This window comes from Salmo salar, chromosome ssa04, assembly GCF_905237065.1.
Source record: "Salmo salar chromosome ssa04, Ssal_v3.1, whole genome shotgun sequence".
Classification (NCBI taxonomy): domain Eukaryota; kingdom Metazoa; phylum Chordata; class Actinopteri; order Salmoniformes; family Salmonidae; genus Salmo; species Salmo salar.
The window spans coordinates 43,453,239-43,473,539 of record NC_059445.1 but is presented as its reverse complement, the minus strand read 5'-3'; the positions used below and the strand labels follow the sequence as shown (position 1 = coordinate 43,473,539).

General features: G+C 41.8%; 1 protein-coding gene across 1 annotated transcript in view; it reads left to right on the top strand.

The window, feature by feature from the left end:
- LOC106603171 (gamma-aminobutyric acid receptor subunit alpha-3) overlaps nt 1-20,301 on the top strand; it is a 149,335-nt gene that overhangs the window by 88,491 nt on the left and 40,543 nt on the right. Inside the window, exon 5 of the mRNA XM_014196486.2 lies at nt 3,660-3,880. Within this exon, the coding sequence (XP_014051961.1) occupies nt 3,660-3,880 (221 nt within the window). The remainder of the gene's footprint in view (nt 1-3,659; nt 3,881-20,301) is intronic.

Genomic DNA, 20,301 nt, shown 5'->3' with positions numbered 1-20,301 from the left:
ATCCACCACATCTGCCTATGTCACACTTCCACATCTGCCTATGTCACACTTCCACATCTGCCTATGTCACACTTCCACATATGCCTATGTCACACTTCCACATCTGCCTATGTAACACTTCCACATCTGCCTATGTAACACTTCCACATCTGCAGTGAAAGGTGACAGTGCTATAGCGGTGTTTGTCAGACCATGAGACATCCCAAAAATGGGTCTTCTCACAAAAACGTCAGTAGTGTCTGAACTATTATGATCCCTCTATGGAAAGATGAGACTCTCACGAACATGATGGTGTTCTCCATTTTGCTCTACGACCTCCACAAGCGTGGGACTCCACTGAAGTCGGTACAGCCGATCTGCCAACTTCTGTCTATAGCGTCCGAACAGTTTGGGCTACACACTAATATGACCCCTCCGTGTAAAGGTGAGACCCTCATGAACACGTACATGTTTTTCTCTAGGACGCCCACAGGCCTCACAATACTCCTCTGAAGGTCTCCCGGTACCAGTCAAAAAAAGTTAATGGAAGTACTGTATATATGGAGACTGTTTAGTAAAAAAATAAACATGTTTTCTGATCTTTCTTATATATCTCAGATATACAGTTGAAGTCGGAAGTTTACATACACTTAGGTTGGAGTCATTTTTTAACCACTCTACAAATTTCTTGTTAACAAACTATAGTTTTGGCAGGTCGGTTAGGACATCTACTTTGTGCATGACACAAGTAATTTTTCAAACAATTGTTTACAGTCAGACTATTTCACTTATAATTCACTGTATCACAATTCTAGTGGGTCAGAAGCTTACATACACTAAGTTGACTGTGCCTTTAAACATCTTGGAAAATTCCATAAAATGATGTCATGGCTTTAGAAGCTTCTGATAGGCTAATTGACATCATTTGAGTCAATTGGAGGTGTACCTGTGGATGTATTTCAAGGCCTACCTTCAAACTCATTGTCTCTTTGCTTGACATCATGGGAAAATCAAAAGAAATCAGTCAAGACCTCCGAAAAAAATCGTAGACCTCCACAAGTCTGGTTCATCCTTGGGGGCAATTTTCAAACGCCTGAAGGTACCACGTTCATCTGTACAAACAATAGTACGCAAGTATAAACACCATGGGACCACGCAGCCGTCATACCGCTCTAGAAGGAGACGTGTTCTGTCTCCTAGAGATTAACGTACTTTAGTGATTAACGTACCACAGTCAAACGAGTCCTGTGTCGACATAACCTGAAAGGCTGCTCAGCAAGGAAGAAGCCACTTCTTCAAAACCACCATAAAAAAGCCAGACTACGGTTTACAACTGCACATGGGGACAAAGATCGTACTTTTTGGAGAAATGTCCTCTGGTCTGATGAAACAAAAATAGAACTGTTTGGCCATTATGACCATCGTTATGTTTGGAGGAAAAAGGGGGAGGCTTGCAAGCCGAAGAACACCATCCCAACCATGAAGCACGGGGGTGGCAGCATCATGTTGTGGAGGTGCTTTGCTGCAGGAGGGACTGGTGCACTTCACAAAATAGATGGCGTTATGAGGAAGTAAAATTATGTGGATATATTGAAGCAACATCTCAAGACATCTGTCAGGAAGTTAAAGCTTGGTTGCAAATGGGTCTTCCAAATGGACAATGACTCCAAGCATACTTCCAAAGTTATGGCAAAATGGCTTAAGGACAACAAAGTCAAGGTATTGGAGTGGCCATCACAAAGCCCTGACCTCAATCCCATAGAAAAGTTGTGGGCAGAATTGAAAAGCATGTGCGAGCAAGGAGCCTACAAACCTGACTCAGTTACACCAGCTCTGTCAGGAGGAATGGGCCAAAATTCACCCAACTTATTGTGGGAAGCTTGTGGAAGGCTACCCGAAAAGTTTGATCCAAGTTAAACAATTTAAAGGCAATGCTACCAAATACTAATTGAGTGTATGTAAACTCTGACCCTCTGGGAATGTGAAAGAAATAACTAAAAGCTGAAATAAATCATTCTCTCTACTATTATTCTGACATTTCCCATTCTTAAAATGAAGTTGTCTAACTGACCTAAGAAAGGACATTTTTACTCTGATTAAATGTGAGGAATTGTGAAAAACTGAGTTTAAATGTATTTGGCGGTGTATGTAAACTTCCACTTCAACTGTAGGATAGACATTTCAGAACAAACTTCTTTTAGATATTTTGGGGGGACTATCTGTTGTTCCATGATATGAATTTCTTAATTCCATTATTTTACCTTTACATTTGTTTGTGTTGTTGTGAATTGTTAGATACTACTGCACTGTTGGAGCTAACACAAGCATTTCGATACACCCGCAATAACATCTGCTAAATATGTGTATGTGACCAATAAAATTTGATTGGATTTTGATTTGTTATCCAATGCGTTTGTATGGGCTAATAGCAGGAAGGCCAAATACATTTTTTCTCGTCAAATTCTTTTTAAATATTTGTTTTATACTTGAAGGGGTCTTAAAATTCTAAATCAAATAGCAAAATGATCCTTGGTATGACCTTCTTAAAACAGTTCCATATAGATTAGTAGACACTCCACCCGCTCCGGGTTAGACAGGGCTTAGACTGTTTAGTGCCGGAAAATAAGAGTTAAATACATATAAAAAAATAACACATTTTTCCTGATCTTTCTTATATCTCTCATATATACGTTAAACACTTCATAACAAACTTGGTAACTTGGAATTACGTTCTTAAAACAATTCCATATAGCTTGGTAGTACCCCTGCCCCAGCTTAGACCGGGCTTAGACTCTTATTGGTTAATATGTTTCTGTGCATTTCATGCACTTATTTTGTTCCATGAATTGTTGATGGTTTATTTCAGGGTCCTTGATGGAAACGTATATAATATGTGCCATTCCTGTAGTGGCTGGCAGGGGACAGATTGCTACATTGTTGCTGACAGGCATTATTGTGGCCTGGGTGTATGTCTTGGTGTACACTTGATTACTATTATTTGATGTTCCTGTTTGTTCATCGTCCTGTTCATTATGACATGAATTTTCAATGAAAAACATCACTACACCATTCGTTCTAAATATGCTGGTGACCATTTCGTAAAACAGCCAAAGTCTAAATGAAGCTGAGATTATAGGCGATTAGTTTATGACATTTTAATACCTATGGAAAATCCTATCAGAATGGAAGAAACATCTGAGGAATAGAAGTGTGAGGCCACTCCCCTACTTCACCAGCAGCCACTAACGGCACGAGATTACTCTCTGAACTTAGAGAGGTTTATCGGGGACTCTGTCCCTTGTTACGTGTTTGGCAATATGGTCAGAGAGATAACTCTTGGAAAAGGCATGTTTTATCCCGCCGGCGACAGCTGTGAAAACGCAATCATTGGAGTATGAACTCTGAAGGACGCCTCGAGGATCCCGCATTGACAAGGCTGTTTTCCCCTTCAAATAAAATGCATGATGCATTATTGACGTCTGTGCGTGTTGTTGGGAGGGAACTCAACTCTCTGCTAGTCAAGGCCATAACTGACAATATACTGACAATATACTGTACCTACCAGGACAGCGAACAGTCTTTCCATTTGCAGCTCTTACGGGAGATGCTGAGTATTAGATTCATATTTGATTGTAAATTCTTACCTTATAAACAGACTTATTCTCTCCGTCTTTTCCCAGGAGTACACCATCGATGTGTTCTTCCGTCAGAGCTGGAGGGATGAGAGGCTGAAGTTCGACGGGCCCATGCAGGTCCTGCCTCTTAACAACCTCCTGGCCAGTAAGATCTGGACTCCGGACACCTTCTTCCACAACGGGAAGAAATCTGTGGCCCACAACATGACCACGCCCAACAAACTTCTACGACTGGTGGACAACGGTACCCTGCTTTACACTATGAGGTGAGCCATTACCCTTTATTCACCCATAGTACCAAGATTGGATACTTTCAAAATGATGTTGGCCCACTGCATACTCCACTACCACCCACCACCACTGTCTGACCAAACACCGCCACCACCACACTCATCCCGTTACTCACACAAAAAAATCTCCTGACAATGCACATTTGGTATTGGCTGGCTAGCAGAGAGGGCATGGTCTCCATCTTGTGTAATGTTATCTGAGTTAGGGGAGTCTGAGGTGGGCGACAGGAGTTTGAGGTGGGCAAGTAGGCCTGAGGCCAGCTAGTGGAATGACCTGCGCACAGAGGTGCTTTGATGAATGAAGGTGATAATTGAATAGTGGATGTCTGGGCCAGGAGCTATCCAGAGCAATGTGTCTGACTGCCAGGGGACTGAGTGGTCTCTCCCTGAATCCAGTCTGACACAGCACATGCTTCATGGAGGCAGCCATGGTGTAACTAAGCTCCTCTAGCCACACTCTTTTGTTCAGAGGATTGTAACTATGATGTTCAAAGTACTCTTTGTCCTGACAATCAGTAACCACTCAGCCAGTCTACTGTGTACTATGTAGCTGTTTGGACATCCTCAACAAGCTTGAGTAAAATTGTATTGCTTATTTAAGAAACCTGTAGCAGCAAGAAATGTTTTAGCACTTAACTGCCGCCACTCTGTCTCCTCATCAAGTATTGCTTCTGAATTTCTTGATATACAGTGCATTCGGAAATTATTTGGACCCCTTGACTTTTTCCACATTTTGTTACACTACAGCCTTATTCTAAAATTGATTTTTTTTAAAAGATCTCTCATCAATCTACACACAATACCCCATAATGTCAAAGCAAAAACATATATATATATATATATATATATATATATATATATAATTTTTTATTTTTTTTGCAATTTAATAAAATAACAAAACATCTGAAATATCACATTTACATAAGTATTGAGACCCTTTATTCTGTACTTTGTTGAAGCACCTTTGGCAGCGATTACAGCCTCGAGTCTTCTTGGGTATGACGCTACAAGCTTGGCACACTTGTATTTGGGGAGTTTCACCCATTCTTCTCTGCAGATCCTCTCAAGCTCTGTCAGGTTGGATGGGGAGCGTCACTGCACAGCTATTTTCAGGTCTCTCCAGAGAAGTTATTCCTGCTTTGTCTTGGCTGTGTGCTTAGGGTCGTTGTCCTGTTGGAATGTGAACCTTCGCCCCAGTCTGAGGTCCTGAGCGCTCTGGAGCAGGTTTTCATTAAGGATCTCTCTGTACTTTGCTCCGTTCTACTTTCCCTCGATCCTGACCAGTCTCCCAGTCCCTGCCGCTGAAAAACATCCCCACAGCATGATTCTGCCACAACCATGCTTCACCGTAGGGATGGTTCCAGGTTTCCTCCAGACGCGACGCTTGGCATTCAGGCCAAAGAGTTCAATCTTGGTTTCATCAGACCAGATAATATTGTTTCTCATTATGGGGTATTGTGTGTAGATTGACGAGGAACAAAAATAATGTCATTCATTTTAGAATAAGGCTGTAACGTAACAAATACTTTCCGAATGCACTGTATAACCCTTAAAATCTGAATAGAAGCAGGGCTCTTCATATAGTAATGACAGTAGTCCATAGGGACTCTAGCTGATAATTAGGATAGCTCTTATTGGGGTAGTTCATTTACCTGTGAATTTAATGCTGCAGTTTTCACATTGAAAGAGTCATGGAACGGCATTATTTTCCCAGCTGGGTCCCTTATTATGAGTTCATTTGATGTGACTGTGATTCTCCTGAGGCTAAGAATAACATTTGGATTTGGATTGATTATTAAAGGGCCTGTCACTTCTTCATTTGCAAGCAAAAGTAGCGTGTTGCAAGACAAGTTGCTATCAAGGGCTTTTTGGCTATTCTAGACACTGCATTAAGGCAAACAAGATACAGAAATACTATTTTATAAATAGTTTCTGGGGCTATTACACGTGGACATCAGTACACCGTATTAATTTCATTGTATTATTCATTTCATTGTTAGTATTCATTTCATTATTGATTTAAAATCATTTCCGATGTTTTAGGAAACGCCAAGGGCAGGCAATTTAGGGACACTACGAAACGTGTTCCAACTCGAAACGTGTTCCCCTCCGACAATCAAAATATTTTCACATGACCCTCCCTTTGTACTGTAAAAACAAATGTCACACCCTCCCCCCTCCATAAATCGAACTGCCAAATAGGGATTATCACCACAAATAAAAATAATTGTAGCAACCATGTGTTTATAAACGTGGATATTGCCTTGACCAAATCGACCTGGCCACTTCGCCGAACACCACGGATGAGCTCACTCTCCCTGCCATTACACTATGATCAGAGCCAGCTGCAAACAATGATCAGCTAGGGGGAAATCCGATTTTTTACATTTTGATGCTATATTTATAATCATATAAAATATATGCAACAAATGTTCCACCTACAGGTTTCTGTACCAATCCACCACACACAACCAACACATAACTGCATACCGATTACCGACTTCGAAAGCTTCATCATGGTTTACGTTTTCAACACCACAATCAAATAGAATAGATAAATAGAGTATGTCAATCTCGACAAACAGAAAATTCATCCCTCCCTACTAAGTATCTAAGACGTGGCTTGACAAGCTCTGAATGTCATTAAACCTTTTGGTGTTTTCTAACAAATGTCTCTTTTCATTCCATGGGGTGGCAGGTAGCCTAGTGGTTAGAGCGTTGGCCAGTACTGAAAAAAATGAAAGGTTGCTGGATCGAATCCCTGAGCTGACAAAGTAAAAATCTGTTGACTGCACCTGAGCAAGGCGGTAGACCGGTAGACTGTCATTGTAAATAAGAATGTGTTCTTAACTGACTTGCCTAGTTAAATAATAATAATAATAAAATCCATTTATTGAATTGATGCTGGTATTGATGCTGGTATTGGAGTGAAGTAGATTAACGTGCGCAGGTAGCCTACAGGAGACTTTTACAGGAGCTTAATCAAATTAAAACATTGTGACTGGTTTTGTTTATTCCACACATACTATAAAATGCATAATACATTTAAAATGTTAAATTACACATATTTAGGCTATATTGAAGCGTTACGTTCGAGGTCGAGGAATAGTCGCTCATATCGGAAAGGAGGTAGGAGGTTCGCATTAAGCTTTCCTGAATAACTGTACCTGCTGTGTGGCCACATTATATAGGATGACTTGGGCGAATGATGATTGGCAACAGTCAGTGCATCAGTATCAGAAGTAAAATTACAGCCAGACTGTCCTGTACTGTGGCATTCTACACCTTATCATCTGTCGAGTGCAGACCCACAACTGATCCAAATGGAATGAAACATTCAAATAACTGTCACAACTGTCGATGAATTGAGAGTCCAACCCCAATCAACTAGACATAGAAACACAGACATAGACCAGTGACAAACCCCATAATACATACATCAACTACCCTCTGCCACGTCCTGACCAAAATACAATAACCAAATATACTCTATACTGGTCAGGACGTGACAATAACAGAGCTTTTGCGCCATTATTCAAATTACATTTTCACTGCAGTTTCCAGCCTAGAGTAGAATTGTACTCACTTGTAAACAATAATGCAATATTCATTAGCCTGCATATTTAAAAAAAAAGATATAATAATGTAGCCTGCAAAAAAATACAAACCATTAAAAAACCAAGGGACCTCACCAAAAGATTTTAGCCTTTTGGTATTCCCACTTCTGACACCAGTGTAGCAAATGGCAGGACAAGGAAGTGAATCCAGGTCACTGGCGTGAAAGGCAAATGCCCTGTGCATTGTGCCAATAGGGTTAACCCACTTGGTAGGAATTGTACCATGACTCATATAGCGAGGATTGTGACAGTATAATGGCTTTGGTTTGACAGTCACAGGGACCAGGGTTGGAGTCCCAGTCAGGGTACCCCCCTAATCCAATATATTGGTGTCAGATGTTTGAGAACACCATTGAAAGCATGTCCCAGCCGAGTTTTAGTCACAGTACATTTGTGTTAGGCTAGCAATGTTTCTGTCAGGTTTCTGCACTGCATATGTGATGGCAGAGTATGCACCCAATTGACACAAACCACCATGATATCGTCTGCCAGGTAGACCTACTTTGCAGTCAACATTTCATTGGGAAGGTTTTTGGAGATTACTATTTCATGCATCACAGAGTTTATAGAGCCAATATGCTATATACAGTGAGGGAATTTTGTACGTTTGCCCACTGACAAAGAAATGATCAGTCTATAATTTTAATGGTAGGTTTATTTGAACAGTGAGAGACAGAATAACAACAAAAAAATCCAGAAAAACACATGTCAAAAATGTTATAAATTGATTTGCATTTTAATGAGGGAAATAAGTATTTGACCCCTCTGCAAAACATGACTTAGTACTTGGTGGCAAAACCCTTGTTGGCAATCACAGAGGTCAGACATTTCTTGTAGTTGGCCACCAGCTTTGCACACATCTCAGGAGGGATTTTGTCCCACTCCTCTTTGCAGATCTTCTCCAAGTCATTAAGGTTTGGAGGCTGACGTTTGGCAACTCGAACCTTCAGCTCCCTCCACAGATTTTCTATGGTATTAAGGTCTGGAGACTGGCTAGGCCACTCCAGGACCTTAATGTGCTTCTTCTTGAGCCACTCCTTTGTTGCCTTGGCCGTGTGTTTTGGGTCATTGTCATGCTGGAATACCCATCCACGACCCATTTTTAATGCCCTGGCTGAGGGAAGGAGGTTCTCACCCAAGATTTGATGATACACGGCCCCGTCCATCGTCCCTTTGATGCAGTGAAGTTGTCCTCTCCCCTTAGCAGAAAAACACCCCCAAAGCATAATGTTTCCACCTCCATGTTTGACGGTGGGGATGGTGTTCTTGGGGTCATAGGCAGCATTCCTCCTCCTCCAAACACGGCGAGTTGAGTTGATGCCAAAGAGCTCCATTTTTGGTCTCATCTGACCACAACACTTTCACCAGTTGTCCTCTGAGTCATTTAGATGTTCATTGGCAAACATCAGACGGGCATGTATATGTATTCTTGAGCAGGGGGACCTTGCGAGCGCTGCGGGATTTCAGTCCTTCACGGCGTGTGTGTTACCAAATGTTTTCTTGGTGACTATGGTCCCAGCTGCCTTGAGATCATTGACAAGATCCTCCCGTGTAGTTCTGGGCTGATTCCTCACCGTTCTCATGATCATTGCAACTCCACGAGGTGAGATCTTGCATGGAGAACCCAGGCCGAGGGAGATTGACAGTTCTTTTGTGTTTCTTCCATTTGCAAATAATCGCACCAACTGTTGTCACCTTCTCACCAAGCTGCTTGGCGATGGTCTTGTAGCCCATTCCAGCCTTGTGTAGGTCTACAATCTTGTCCCTGACATCCTTGGAGAGCTCTTTGGTCTTGGCCATGGTGGAGAGTTTGGAATCTGATTGATTGCTTCTGTGGACAGGTGTCTTTTATACAGGTAACAAACTGAGATTAGGAGCACTCCCTTTAAGAGTGTGCTCCTAATCTCAGCTCGTTACCTGTATAAAAGACACCTGGGAGCCAGAAATCTTTCTGATTGAGAGGGGGTCAAATACTTATTTCCTTTATTAAAATGCAAATCAATTTATAACATTTTTGACATGCATTTTTTCTGGATTTTTTTGTTGTTATTCTGTCTCTCACTGTTCAAATAAACCTACCATTAAAATTATAGACTGATCATTTCTTTGTCAGTGGGCAAACGTACAAAATCAGCAGGGGATCAAATACTTTTTTCCCTCACTGTACACTGAGTGTACTAAACGTTAAGAACACTTTCCTAATATTGAGTTTCACCCCCTTTTGCCCTCAGAACAGCCTCAATTTGTCAGGGCATGGACTCTAAAAGGTGTCAAGCATTCCACAGGGATACTGGCCCATGTTGACTCCAATGCTCCCCACAGTTGTGTAAAGTTGGCTGGATGTCCTTTGCCTGGTGAACCATCTTGATACACACAGGAAACTGTTGAGCGTGAAAAACCCCAGCAGCGTTGCAGTTCTTGACACATTCAAAACGGTGCACCTGGCACCTACTACCATACCCCCTTGAAATATTTTGAATGGAACACATACACAATCCATGTCTCAATTGTCTAAAAGGCTTAAAAATCCTTCTTTAACCTGTCTCCTCCCCTTCATCTACACTGATTGAAGTGAATTTAACAGGTGACATCAATAAGGGATCATAGCTTTCACCTGGATCCACCTGGTCAGTCTACGTCATGGAAAGAGCTCAGTGTATCTTGCCTTTTAGAAAAACAAAACAAAACAAGGAAATAGCATCATACATTCTTGCAATACTGCTACTTATATTCTTACACTATTCAAGCATGATTTTCCCTGAAAATGTTCAGTGTGTTGTTAGAGGTGTCCCCATCTTTACCATGTCCACCGTACGTGTCAGTGAGTCTTGCATATGCACGCTCTGATTCAGAGAGGTTGGGTTAAATGCGGAAGACACATTTCAGTTGAATGCATTCAGTTGTACAACTGACTAGGTATCCCCCTTTCCCTATCTTAGCACACGCAGTCGTGCTATTGAATCTACATCTGATCCGGTGCCACTACCAAACCAGAACCCTTATGCTTTACAACATAATGAAACACTTAAGTTGTATAATATGTTTACTTAGCGGGTTGAAAAGTGCCGTTTTGACTCATGCAATCTTTCAGAAAGCCTTCTAAAGCGTGTGATGTCATCATTTGTCCCTGTATTGCAGTGTATTGTAGCTGTTTAGTGGCGGCATTGTGTGTTGGCATTGTGAAAGCAGAGAGAGGGGGTTGAATAATAGATCCTGGACTGGATATTGCTGTTTCTCAGAAGCAGTTTTTTTTTCATAGAGTGCCTTGCCCTCCACAGTGCTACCAGTTATGTGTTAAAGACAGGCTGCAGTTGTCTCCAACAGCATTTTATGGAGAGTTCATTATGTTTTCATGAATTAAAGAGTACTGTGTGCAGAAACTGCCTGCGGTTAATGTGACTGATACAAAAGATAGATTACACTTCGATAGCATCCAGCCCTGTGAGCTCATCTGACTCAAATGCATCCTCTTAGCTATGACAGAAAACAAAGAGCTCCCTTCCTGTCTTCACATAAGACCCTGGTGAAATGAGAAGTACTATAAAGTTCTGCATTTCCATCTGGTTTGTTGCCAAACTTCAGTTCTTAGTTGTTGTTTATTTTTTGGAGTGGTTGGTCTATACTGTGTACTCTCAGATCTTCTGTCATGCCATTGTTTGGTCATTTGTAATTCGTTAAACTAGTATGGCAGGTCAAGCGTAGCCTGAGTGCCAGTCTGTTTGTACTCTCTTGCCAAGTCCTATGGGCATTGTCAAGTTCAGGCTAGGTCAGGTTAGGTCCCAAAAAAATACAGGTTTAAGACAAAATAATAATTCCACGTGGCAGCGTTCAAAAATAAACAAATTCATTGGACCAGCACCATTGTTGATCCTACGGGATTAGCATTAAAATTGTGACCAGCGGTCGGGAAATCAAGAAATAAAGTGGCTGTAGGTCATTTGAAAAACTTTTCAATGAATAGAATGATAGTAAAACAGTTATACTATGTGTTTTCTGAGTAGTTAGCTGAAATTCACCACGATTGTGTTTATTTTCCGCTTAATTGGCAAACTTTCTGTACAGCTAACATTCACTTCGTCATTTTCGCTCCACCACACCACTGGTCAAATGAATTTGTTTCTTTTCAACTGCTTCTGCATGTAATTGTTACGTTGTCTTAATTAACTTTGTTATCTTCCTCCTAAGGTCAAGTCAAAGCCATATATATTGAGTTCAGCCAATACCTTGTTAGTGTCCTTTCACTTTTATGATGCCATTATGACACACATCTTGAAGATTGTCCTGTTTTAATCAGTCTAGTGAATGAAGTGAATGTCCCAACCACAGTTTTCTGAAACTGAATCCTACTTTGGGTTATACTTTCTACAGTTTTTCCTATTTCCATAGTAGCATTTCATCATTGTCCTGCCACAACCAGTACTAGAGCTTCTAAAACGAAACAGGCAGATTCTGCAGCAGTAAGCATTTCAGCAGTAGAGGCAGGGGCAGGCAGCGCACTGAGAGAGAGAGAGATTAGAGGGGGGATCAATATGCCAAGACACAAGAAGAACAACAGATACACTGATTGTGGTTTTGTTTGGTGAAACGGACAGCGTGGTGCAGTCTCATCAAAGGCCGGGCCAAAGTCACAGTGCTTGTTATGAGGTTGGCTTCAGCCTTCCCACACAGCCAGGCCGTCACTGGCCTGATTCAGCCCAGATTGGCTCCACAAGGACAGGTATTGGCTGGAGGCAGTCAACACTGCTGCCTTTATGACCTGTCTGTCTATATGTTGTCTATTGGGGATGGGATGGTGCAGTGTGAAAATGAAGTAAATAGGTGAGCTCTGACCCTCCCACTAGCCAGCAGTAGAGAGGAGAGCTGTGTCTCCATTTACACCCCCCCCCCCATCACACACCCACCATGACCTCTTCGTCCTCCAGTACTGTCTCATCTGTCCCAGACATCTCACTGTTCCAATCTGTAATCATGTAGTGAAGCAATGAATGTGTGCATAACTACAATTAAGGCACATTCGTCTATTTAGATGATCAGTCTAAGGCCCTTGTCATTTTTTCCAAGGATAATGTCCATTTTAATGATGATGATGTTGACGATGATGGTTTTGATGGGGCTAAAATATGTGTCGGTTCCTTTTTGTAATTTATCACTATCATGCATTCTTTATTTTGTTGTTCGAACTTACAAAAAGTAGAGAGGAGACGATAACGATGCAGCTGCAACCCCATGAGCAGCCAATCGCCATTGTCACGTTTCTGCAGATGTGCACGTGTAATGGATGTGCTTGAGGGAGCTCCATACTTACAGCCCACATGCTGCAGGTATCACATACAGTACCAGACAAAAGTTTGGACACACCTACTCATTCAAGGGTTTTTCTAGATTTTGACTATTTTCTACAATATAGAATAATAGTGAATACATCAAAACTATGAAATAACACATGGAATCATGTACTAACCAAAAAACTGTTAAACAAATCAAATTAGATTTTATATTTGAGATTCTTCAAAGTAGCCATCCTTTGCCTTGATGACAGCTTTGGACACTCTTGGCATTTTCTCAACCAGCTTCACCTGGAATGATTTTCCAACAGTCTTGAAGGAGTTCCCACATAGTATGCTAAGCACTTGTTGTCTGCTTTTCCTTCACTTTGCGGTCCAACTCATCCCAAACCATCTCCATTGGGTTGAGGTCGGGTGATTGTGGAGGCCAGGTCATCTGATGCAGCACTCCATAACTCTCGTTCTTGGTTAAATAGCCCTTACACAGCCTGGAGGTGTGTTAGGTCATTCTCCTGTTCAAAAACAAATTGATAGTCCCACTAAGCGCAAACTAGATGGGATGGGATGGCGTGTCGCTGTAGAATGCTGTGGTAGCCATGCTGGTTAAGTGTGCCTTGAATTCTAAATCAATCACATGACAGTGTCACCTGCAAAGCACCCCCACACCATCACACCTCCTCCTCCATGCTTCAGGGTGGGAATCACACATGCGGAGATCAATCACCTACTCTGTGTCTCACAAAGACACAGCGGTTGGAACCAAAAATCAAACGTTTGGAGTCATCAGACCAAAGGACATATTTCCACTGGTCTAATATCCATTGCTCGTGTTTCTTGGCCCAAGCAAGTCTCTTCTTCTTATCGGTGTCCTTTAGTAGTGGTTTCTTTGCAGCAATTAGACCATGAAGGCCTGATTCACGCAGTCTCCTCTGAACAGTTGATGTTGAGATGTGTCTGTTACTTGAACTCTGTGAAGGATTTATTTGGGCTGCAATCTGAGACTGGTAACTCTAATGTCTTCCCTGTGGCTCAGTCGGTAGAGCATGGTGTTTGCAACGCCAGCATGGTGTGTGCAACGCCAGGGTTGTGGGTTTCATTCCCACGGGGGGCCAGTACAAAAAAAAAAAAAATGCATGAAATGAAATGTATGCATTCACTACTGTAATTCGCTCTGGATAAGAGCATCTGCTAAATGACTAAAATGTAAATGTAATGAACTTATCCTCTGAAGCAGAGGTAACTCTGGGTCTTCCTTTCCTGTGGCGGTCCTCATGAGAGCCAGTTTCATCCTAGCGCTTGATGGTTTTTGCGACTGCACTTGAAGAAACTTTAAAAGTTCTTGAAACGTTCCGGATTGACTGACCTTCATATCTTGAAGTAATGATGGACTGTCATTTCTCTTTGCTTATTTGAGCTGTTCTTGCCATAATATGGACTTAGTCTTTTACTAAATAGGGCTATCTTCTGTATACCACCCCTACCTTGTCACAACACAACTGATTGGCACAAACGAAGGAAATAAATTCTACAAATTTAACAAGGCACACCTGTTAATTGAAATGCATTGCAGGTGACTACCTCATGAAGCTGGTTGAGAGAATGACAAGCTTGTGCAAAGCTGTCATCAAGGCAAAGGGTGAAAAATATTTGTTGAACCCCTTTTTGGTTACTACATGATTCCATATATGATAATTCATAGTTTTGATGTATTCACTATTATTCTACACTGTAGAAAATAGTAAAAATAAAGAAAAACCCTTGAATGATTAGGTGTGTCCAAACCTTTGAATGGTAGTGTATGTTCCATGTTGACTGGATGGATTACGCTCCCTCTGGGGGACTGACACTTCATCTAGGGCCCTCTCACTGTTTCAAGGAGTACTTTTTCCTTAGGAGTTTCTTGACATATGCAGATCGAGTTCTGTGGATTTCTTACTAAATGAAAAAGTACAGTCACTCGTTCATCTGCCTTCTTCAAGTATTTAATGACCATCGTCAATATATTTTGCACCTAATGCCTCCTCTCAAATTCTTATTTAAAACGCTGAAGGACAGAATTTCCTGAGAGTATAATGTAATTACCATCATTCTCTGTGCTTTTACATTTTTCCTCAATATTTTACTGTGAATTAAAAAAAAATATGACACTACATTATAGAGCCCTATCAACACTTAATGGATACATTACATGAGATTCGTACAGCCCCCTCCCTATATACTGTACCTCCCTCCCTCCCGTACTCTCTAGGTTCTTTTAAGTTCCCCTTGACCTCCCGGTGACATTCCCATCCAGCTCAGGCAGCTAGCCACTGTAGTTTGTTAGCCTGGGATTAGCCCTGTGGTGGTATGCCCAGGAGCCCTGTTCAGCCTGGCTCTTACTACCTGTCCCTGTCTCTGTCTCTGTCCCCTCCACAGCCCCTCAGCCCTCCCCTGGCCCTGGCCCAGCACTCGATATGGGGGCAGCAGCGGTTAGGATTTAATTGCACGTTCAGAGCTATAACAGGCACTCGGTTTGGGTGCCTGTTGGCAAAGCCCTGTCACAGAGCCAATAGTTATGTCTTCACCATCTCAGACCAGACAGAAGAGGTGTTAAGACAACCGTAGGGGCAGATGAGGGGTTAGATAGTCTAAGGGCAGGCATGGATTTCTAGTCATTTAAGCTTGCTGACGTAATACACGTATATAGATATACAGTTGAAGTCAGAACTTTACATGCACCTTAGCCAAATACATTTAAACTCAGGTTTTCACAATTCCTGACATTTAATCCTAGTAACAATTCCCTGTTTTAGGTCAGTTAGGATCACCACTTTATTTTAAGAATGTGAAATGTCAGAATAATAGTAGAGAGAATGATTTATTTCAGCTTTTATTTCTTTCATCACATTCCCAGCGGGTCAGAAGTTTACATACACTCAATTAGTATTTGGTAGCATTGCCTTTAAACTGTTTAACTTGGATCAAACTTTTTGGGTAGCCTTCCACAAGCTTCCCACAATAAGTTGGGTGAATTTTGGCCCATTCCTGATGACAACTGAGTCAGGTTTGTAGACCTCCTTGCTCGCTCACACTTTTCAGTTCTGCCCACAAATTTTCTATAGGATTGAGGTCAGGGCTTTATGATGGCCACTCCAATACCTTGACTTTGTTGTCCTTAAGTCATTTTGCCACAACTTTGGAAGTATGTTTGGGGTCATTGTCCATTTGGAAGACCCATTTGCGACCAAGCTTTAACTTCCTGACTGATGTCTTGAGCTGTTGCTTCAATATATCCACATAATTTTCCTCTTCATGATGCCATCTATTTTGTGAAGTGCACCAGTCCCTCCTACAGCAAAGCACCCCCGTGCTTCACGGTTGGGATGGTGTTCTTCGGCTTGCAAGCGTCTCCCTTTTTCCTCCAAACATAACGATGGTCATTATGGCCAAACAGTTATATTTTTGTTTCATCAGACCAAAGGACATTTCTCCAAAAAGTACGATCTTTGTCCCCATGTGCAGTTGCAAACAGTAGTCTGGCTTTTTTATGGCGGATTTGGAGCAGTGGCTTCTTCCTTACTGAGCGGCCTTCCAGGTTATGTCGATGTACGACTCGTTTGACTGTGGATATAGATACTTTTGAACCTGTTTCCTCCAGCATCTTCACAAGGTCCTTTGCTGTTGTTTTGGGATTGATTTGCACTTTTCGCACCAAAGTACATTCATCTCTAGGAGACAGAACGCGTCTCCTTCCTGAGCGGTATGACAGCTGCATGGTCCCATGGTGTTTATACTTGCGTACTATTGTTTGTATAGATGAACGTGGTACCTTCAGGCATTTTGAAATTGCTCTGAAGGATGAACCAGACTTGTGGAGGTCTACGATTTTTTTCTGAAGTCTTGGCTGATTTCTTTTGATTTTCCCATGATGTTAGGAAGTTAGGCCTTGAAATTCATCCACAAGTACACCTCCAATTGACTCAAATGATGTCAATTAGCCTATCAGAAGCTTCTAAAGCCATGACATCATTTTCTGGAATTTTCCAAGATGTTTAAAGGCACTGTCAACTTAGTGTATGTAAACTTCTGACCCACTGGAATTGTGATACAGTGAATTATAAGTGAAATAATCTGTCTGTAAAACAATTGTTGGAAAAATTACCTGTGTCATACACAAAGCAGATGTCCTAACCGACTTGCCAAAACTATAGTATGTTAACAAGAAATTATGTGGAGTGGTTGAAAAACGAGTTTTAATGACTCCAACCTAAGTGTATGTAAACTTCTGACTTCAACTGTTGCTATTAATTACTGCCTGTGAGTAACTGTTGCACATGGAAGTCCTACGGTTACCTCTACAGCGCTGCCTTGGAATGTCAGATGGAATTGGAGGGCGGGTACTGTTTGTTGCCTCTCTCAGTGCATGCCAGCTCCACACTTTGCAGTTATCCCTGTTGATTTAGCCACTTGCAATTGACACCCCACCAGGGTCAGCAGTATGAAGCGGTAGCCTTGCGGGGACGGGGGTTTGGAACAGGCATTATCACTCCGGCCTTCCTACCATCTGCTCCTTCTCTACTGAGTACAAGGGTTCAGAAAGGGTTCAGAAATGGTTCAGAAAGGGTTCAGAAAGGGATCAGAAAGGGATCAGAAAGGGTTCAGAAAGGGTGAGTCATTAAAAGTAAAAGTTCAAGTACAAAGATTCAGCGCATGGTTTAAATAATGTACAGAAATTGCATGATCAGAAAAGTATTGTAGGGAATGAAGTGGTGCATAACCAGAGACTGGGGCCTATAGCGTAGCTCCGAGCATATATCCCATTTTAGCCATAGATATGTCTTAATACTTACTTTAAGTACTGTAAACAATAAATTCCACTGGTTGTCTCATTAGGAACAATGGTAGTACTTGTGTCTGAACCTAGATTAATGCGTAAAACTAATGAAATCTTCCATGTTTTCTTCTCCTGTATTGTGCATAATTATAATGAGTATATCATATGAGATGAGAGAGGGAGAAATACAAAAAATAATTGCCTCTAACTAAACAAACAATGTTGGAATTGAAATACAAACACTGCTGATAATTGTGATGTGTTTTCTCCTCCGAAACAATTTGTGTGCATCCTTGTGAACGACTGACAACACAATCATGTAGTGCCAGATATCGCTGAGTCAGCTGGCTTCCTAGTAATGATTTTTGTATCTACTCTTGTCCCGGGGGAGACAATTGTTTAATAGACATTTAAAGTGCCTTTTTACTGACGGCTTTTAAGGCAATCCTCTGGCTGCTAGAATTCTCCTTTTAACAGTGCCTATAATAAGCATACATATGCTGAGAAGAAAGAAAGTACTTTATTGATTTCAGCGTGGAGTTTAGGGCCATACAAATAAAAATATTATTTTCTGTCTGACCTTCTCTCCTCTGTGTTTGCTGCATGTGATTGGATTAGGAGTTTTTGCGCTGGGTAAATACGGTAGTTCATCTTTTGTTTTCACACCGATTCAGGTTGAATTACTTTCTCGTACTCTAACTGATGTCAAGCGTCTCTGGGTCCATAAAACAGATTCTCAGTGGCTTTTTTAAGTCCTGAAAAATGGCGAAATAATATTAAACGCTGCTGCCATAGGATCCTCCTCCTAGGAGTGTTGTCTAATTGGAGCCCAGGGGTCCATTTTAATGATGTTTGTACACTGAAGCATGGAGCCCATGCATCCTATTTATGTTTCATAGTCATCATCACCAATAGGAGCAATGGACTCAGAAACACACAAGGACCCACTAACTGTTTGTGAACCTGTACAAGGGCATGTTCATTGAGACGTGATGCGACAATACTGCAGCCAAAGAGCCAGGTAGAGCATTTAACCTTTACTTCAGTGGGCTAAATCAGGGTCACACAGAGTGATTCTTGGTAGTCTTTAACAAATCTACTTTGAAACATAACTATACACCTCACACACATAGTTATGGGCTTAAAAAAGAAGACACCTAGACCATGTCCGATATAGAGTTGAAACGTACTCCATTTTGAGTTTGCATCCTAATATTACACTTTATATACATCACAGAAGACTGAAATATAACAAAACCGTTTGACATAGAAACGCCAAATTTTCTGCGGATTATAAAAAATGTTTATTAATTATGAAAATATGAAAAATATTACTAACATTCCACCCATGAGGCCACTAGGGGGTGATTTGGCCAATTGACTGCAGGAAAGGGCTACATAGAGAGGAATAGTGACAGGAGGCTTTGGCTTAGCTGCTGCAGTATAGCTTTGCTGCTTGAATGTGTAACCTTGACACAGATGGAAATACAGTCAAATTCAACTGTCTCTACTGTGTTCCAGCCTGCCTTCTGATTGACACACCTCCGGACATTTAGTGGGATATTGGTAGGGGCTAATGAGGCCATTCAGGGAGGGGAGCGCTGGGCATGGAGGACATGGGATGGGGAGGGTTGGTTCCCACTTCGCCACTCATTTGGCCACAGCGGTGACTGACACATATTGTAACGGGACATTTCACGCTTTGTTAGCTGCTCGGCCACCTCATAATTAGGGTGGCATGTGCTTGAGCTCAGCTCAGCCTGATTTTACATTCTCAAGATACTAAAAAGATCATGAAGGAGCTTTTTGTTCTGATCTCTTCTGTTGTTTTTGTTGCCGTTGGTTTAAATCAATTCAAATTGTATTGTTAACTCACATACACATACACTGACTGTACAAAACATTAGCAACGCCTTCCTAATATTGAGTTGCACCCCTTTTTGCCCTCAGGACAGCCTCAATTTGTGAGGGGCGGTGGCCCGCGTCGGCGGCTCTGTGTTTTCCTCGAAGCGTGCGAAGAAGGTGTTTAACTTGTCTGGGAGCGAGGCATTGGTGTCCACGACGTGGCTGGCTTTCCCTTTATAATCTGTGATTGTCTGGAGTCTCTGGCACCTACGGTCGTCTCTTGTCTGAGCCGTTGAATTACGACTCACTTTGTCCCTGTACTGTCGATTTGCCTCTTTGACTGCCTTACGGAGGGCATAGCTGGTCTGTTTGTACACGTCCATGTTCCCAGTCACTTTGCAGAGGTTAAATGTGACACTTTGCGATTTCAGTATTGTGCGGATGCTCCCATCTATCCACAGTTTTTGGTGGTCCAGAGTTCTCGATGTGCGAGTAGAACAGGAGATGTGTTGATAGAATTCTGGTCGTGTTTTCCTCCGATTTTCTTTATTAAAGTCCCCAGCTACAATAATTGCAACCTCAGGATATGCGGTTTCCAGTTTGCACAAAGTCCTGTGTAGCTCCTTGAGAAAATTCTCTAGGGAGGTATTGCGGTCTGCATTTTATGGTGAGGTAATCCAGATCGGGAGAACAAAAGGACTTGAGTTCCTATACGCTACCACAATCACACCATGAGTAATTTATCATGAAACATACACCTCCACCTTTCCTTTTCCCGGAGAGTTTCTGTCCATGCAAAGGACGGAGAACCCCGCTGGCTGAATGAAGACAAGATTC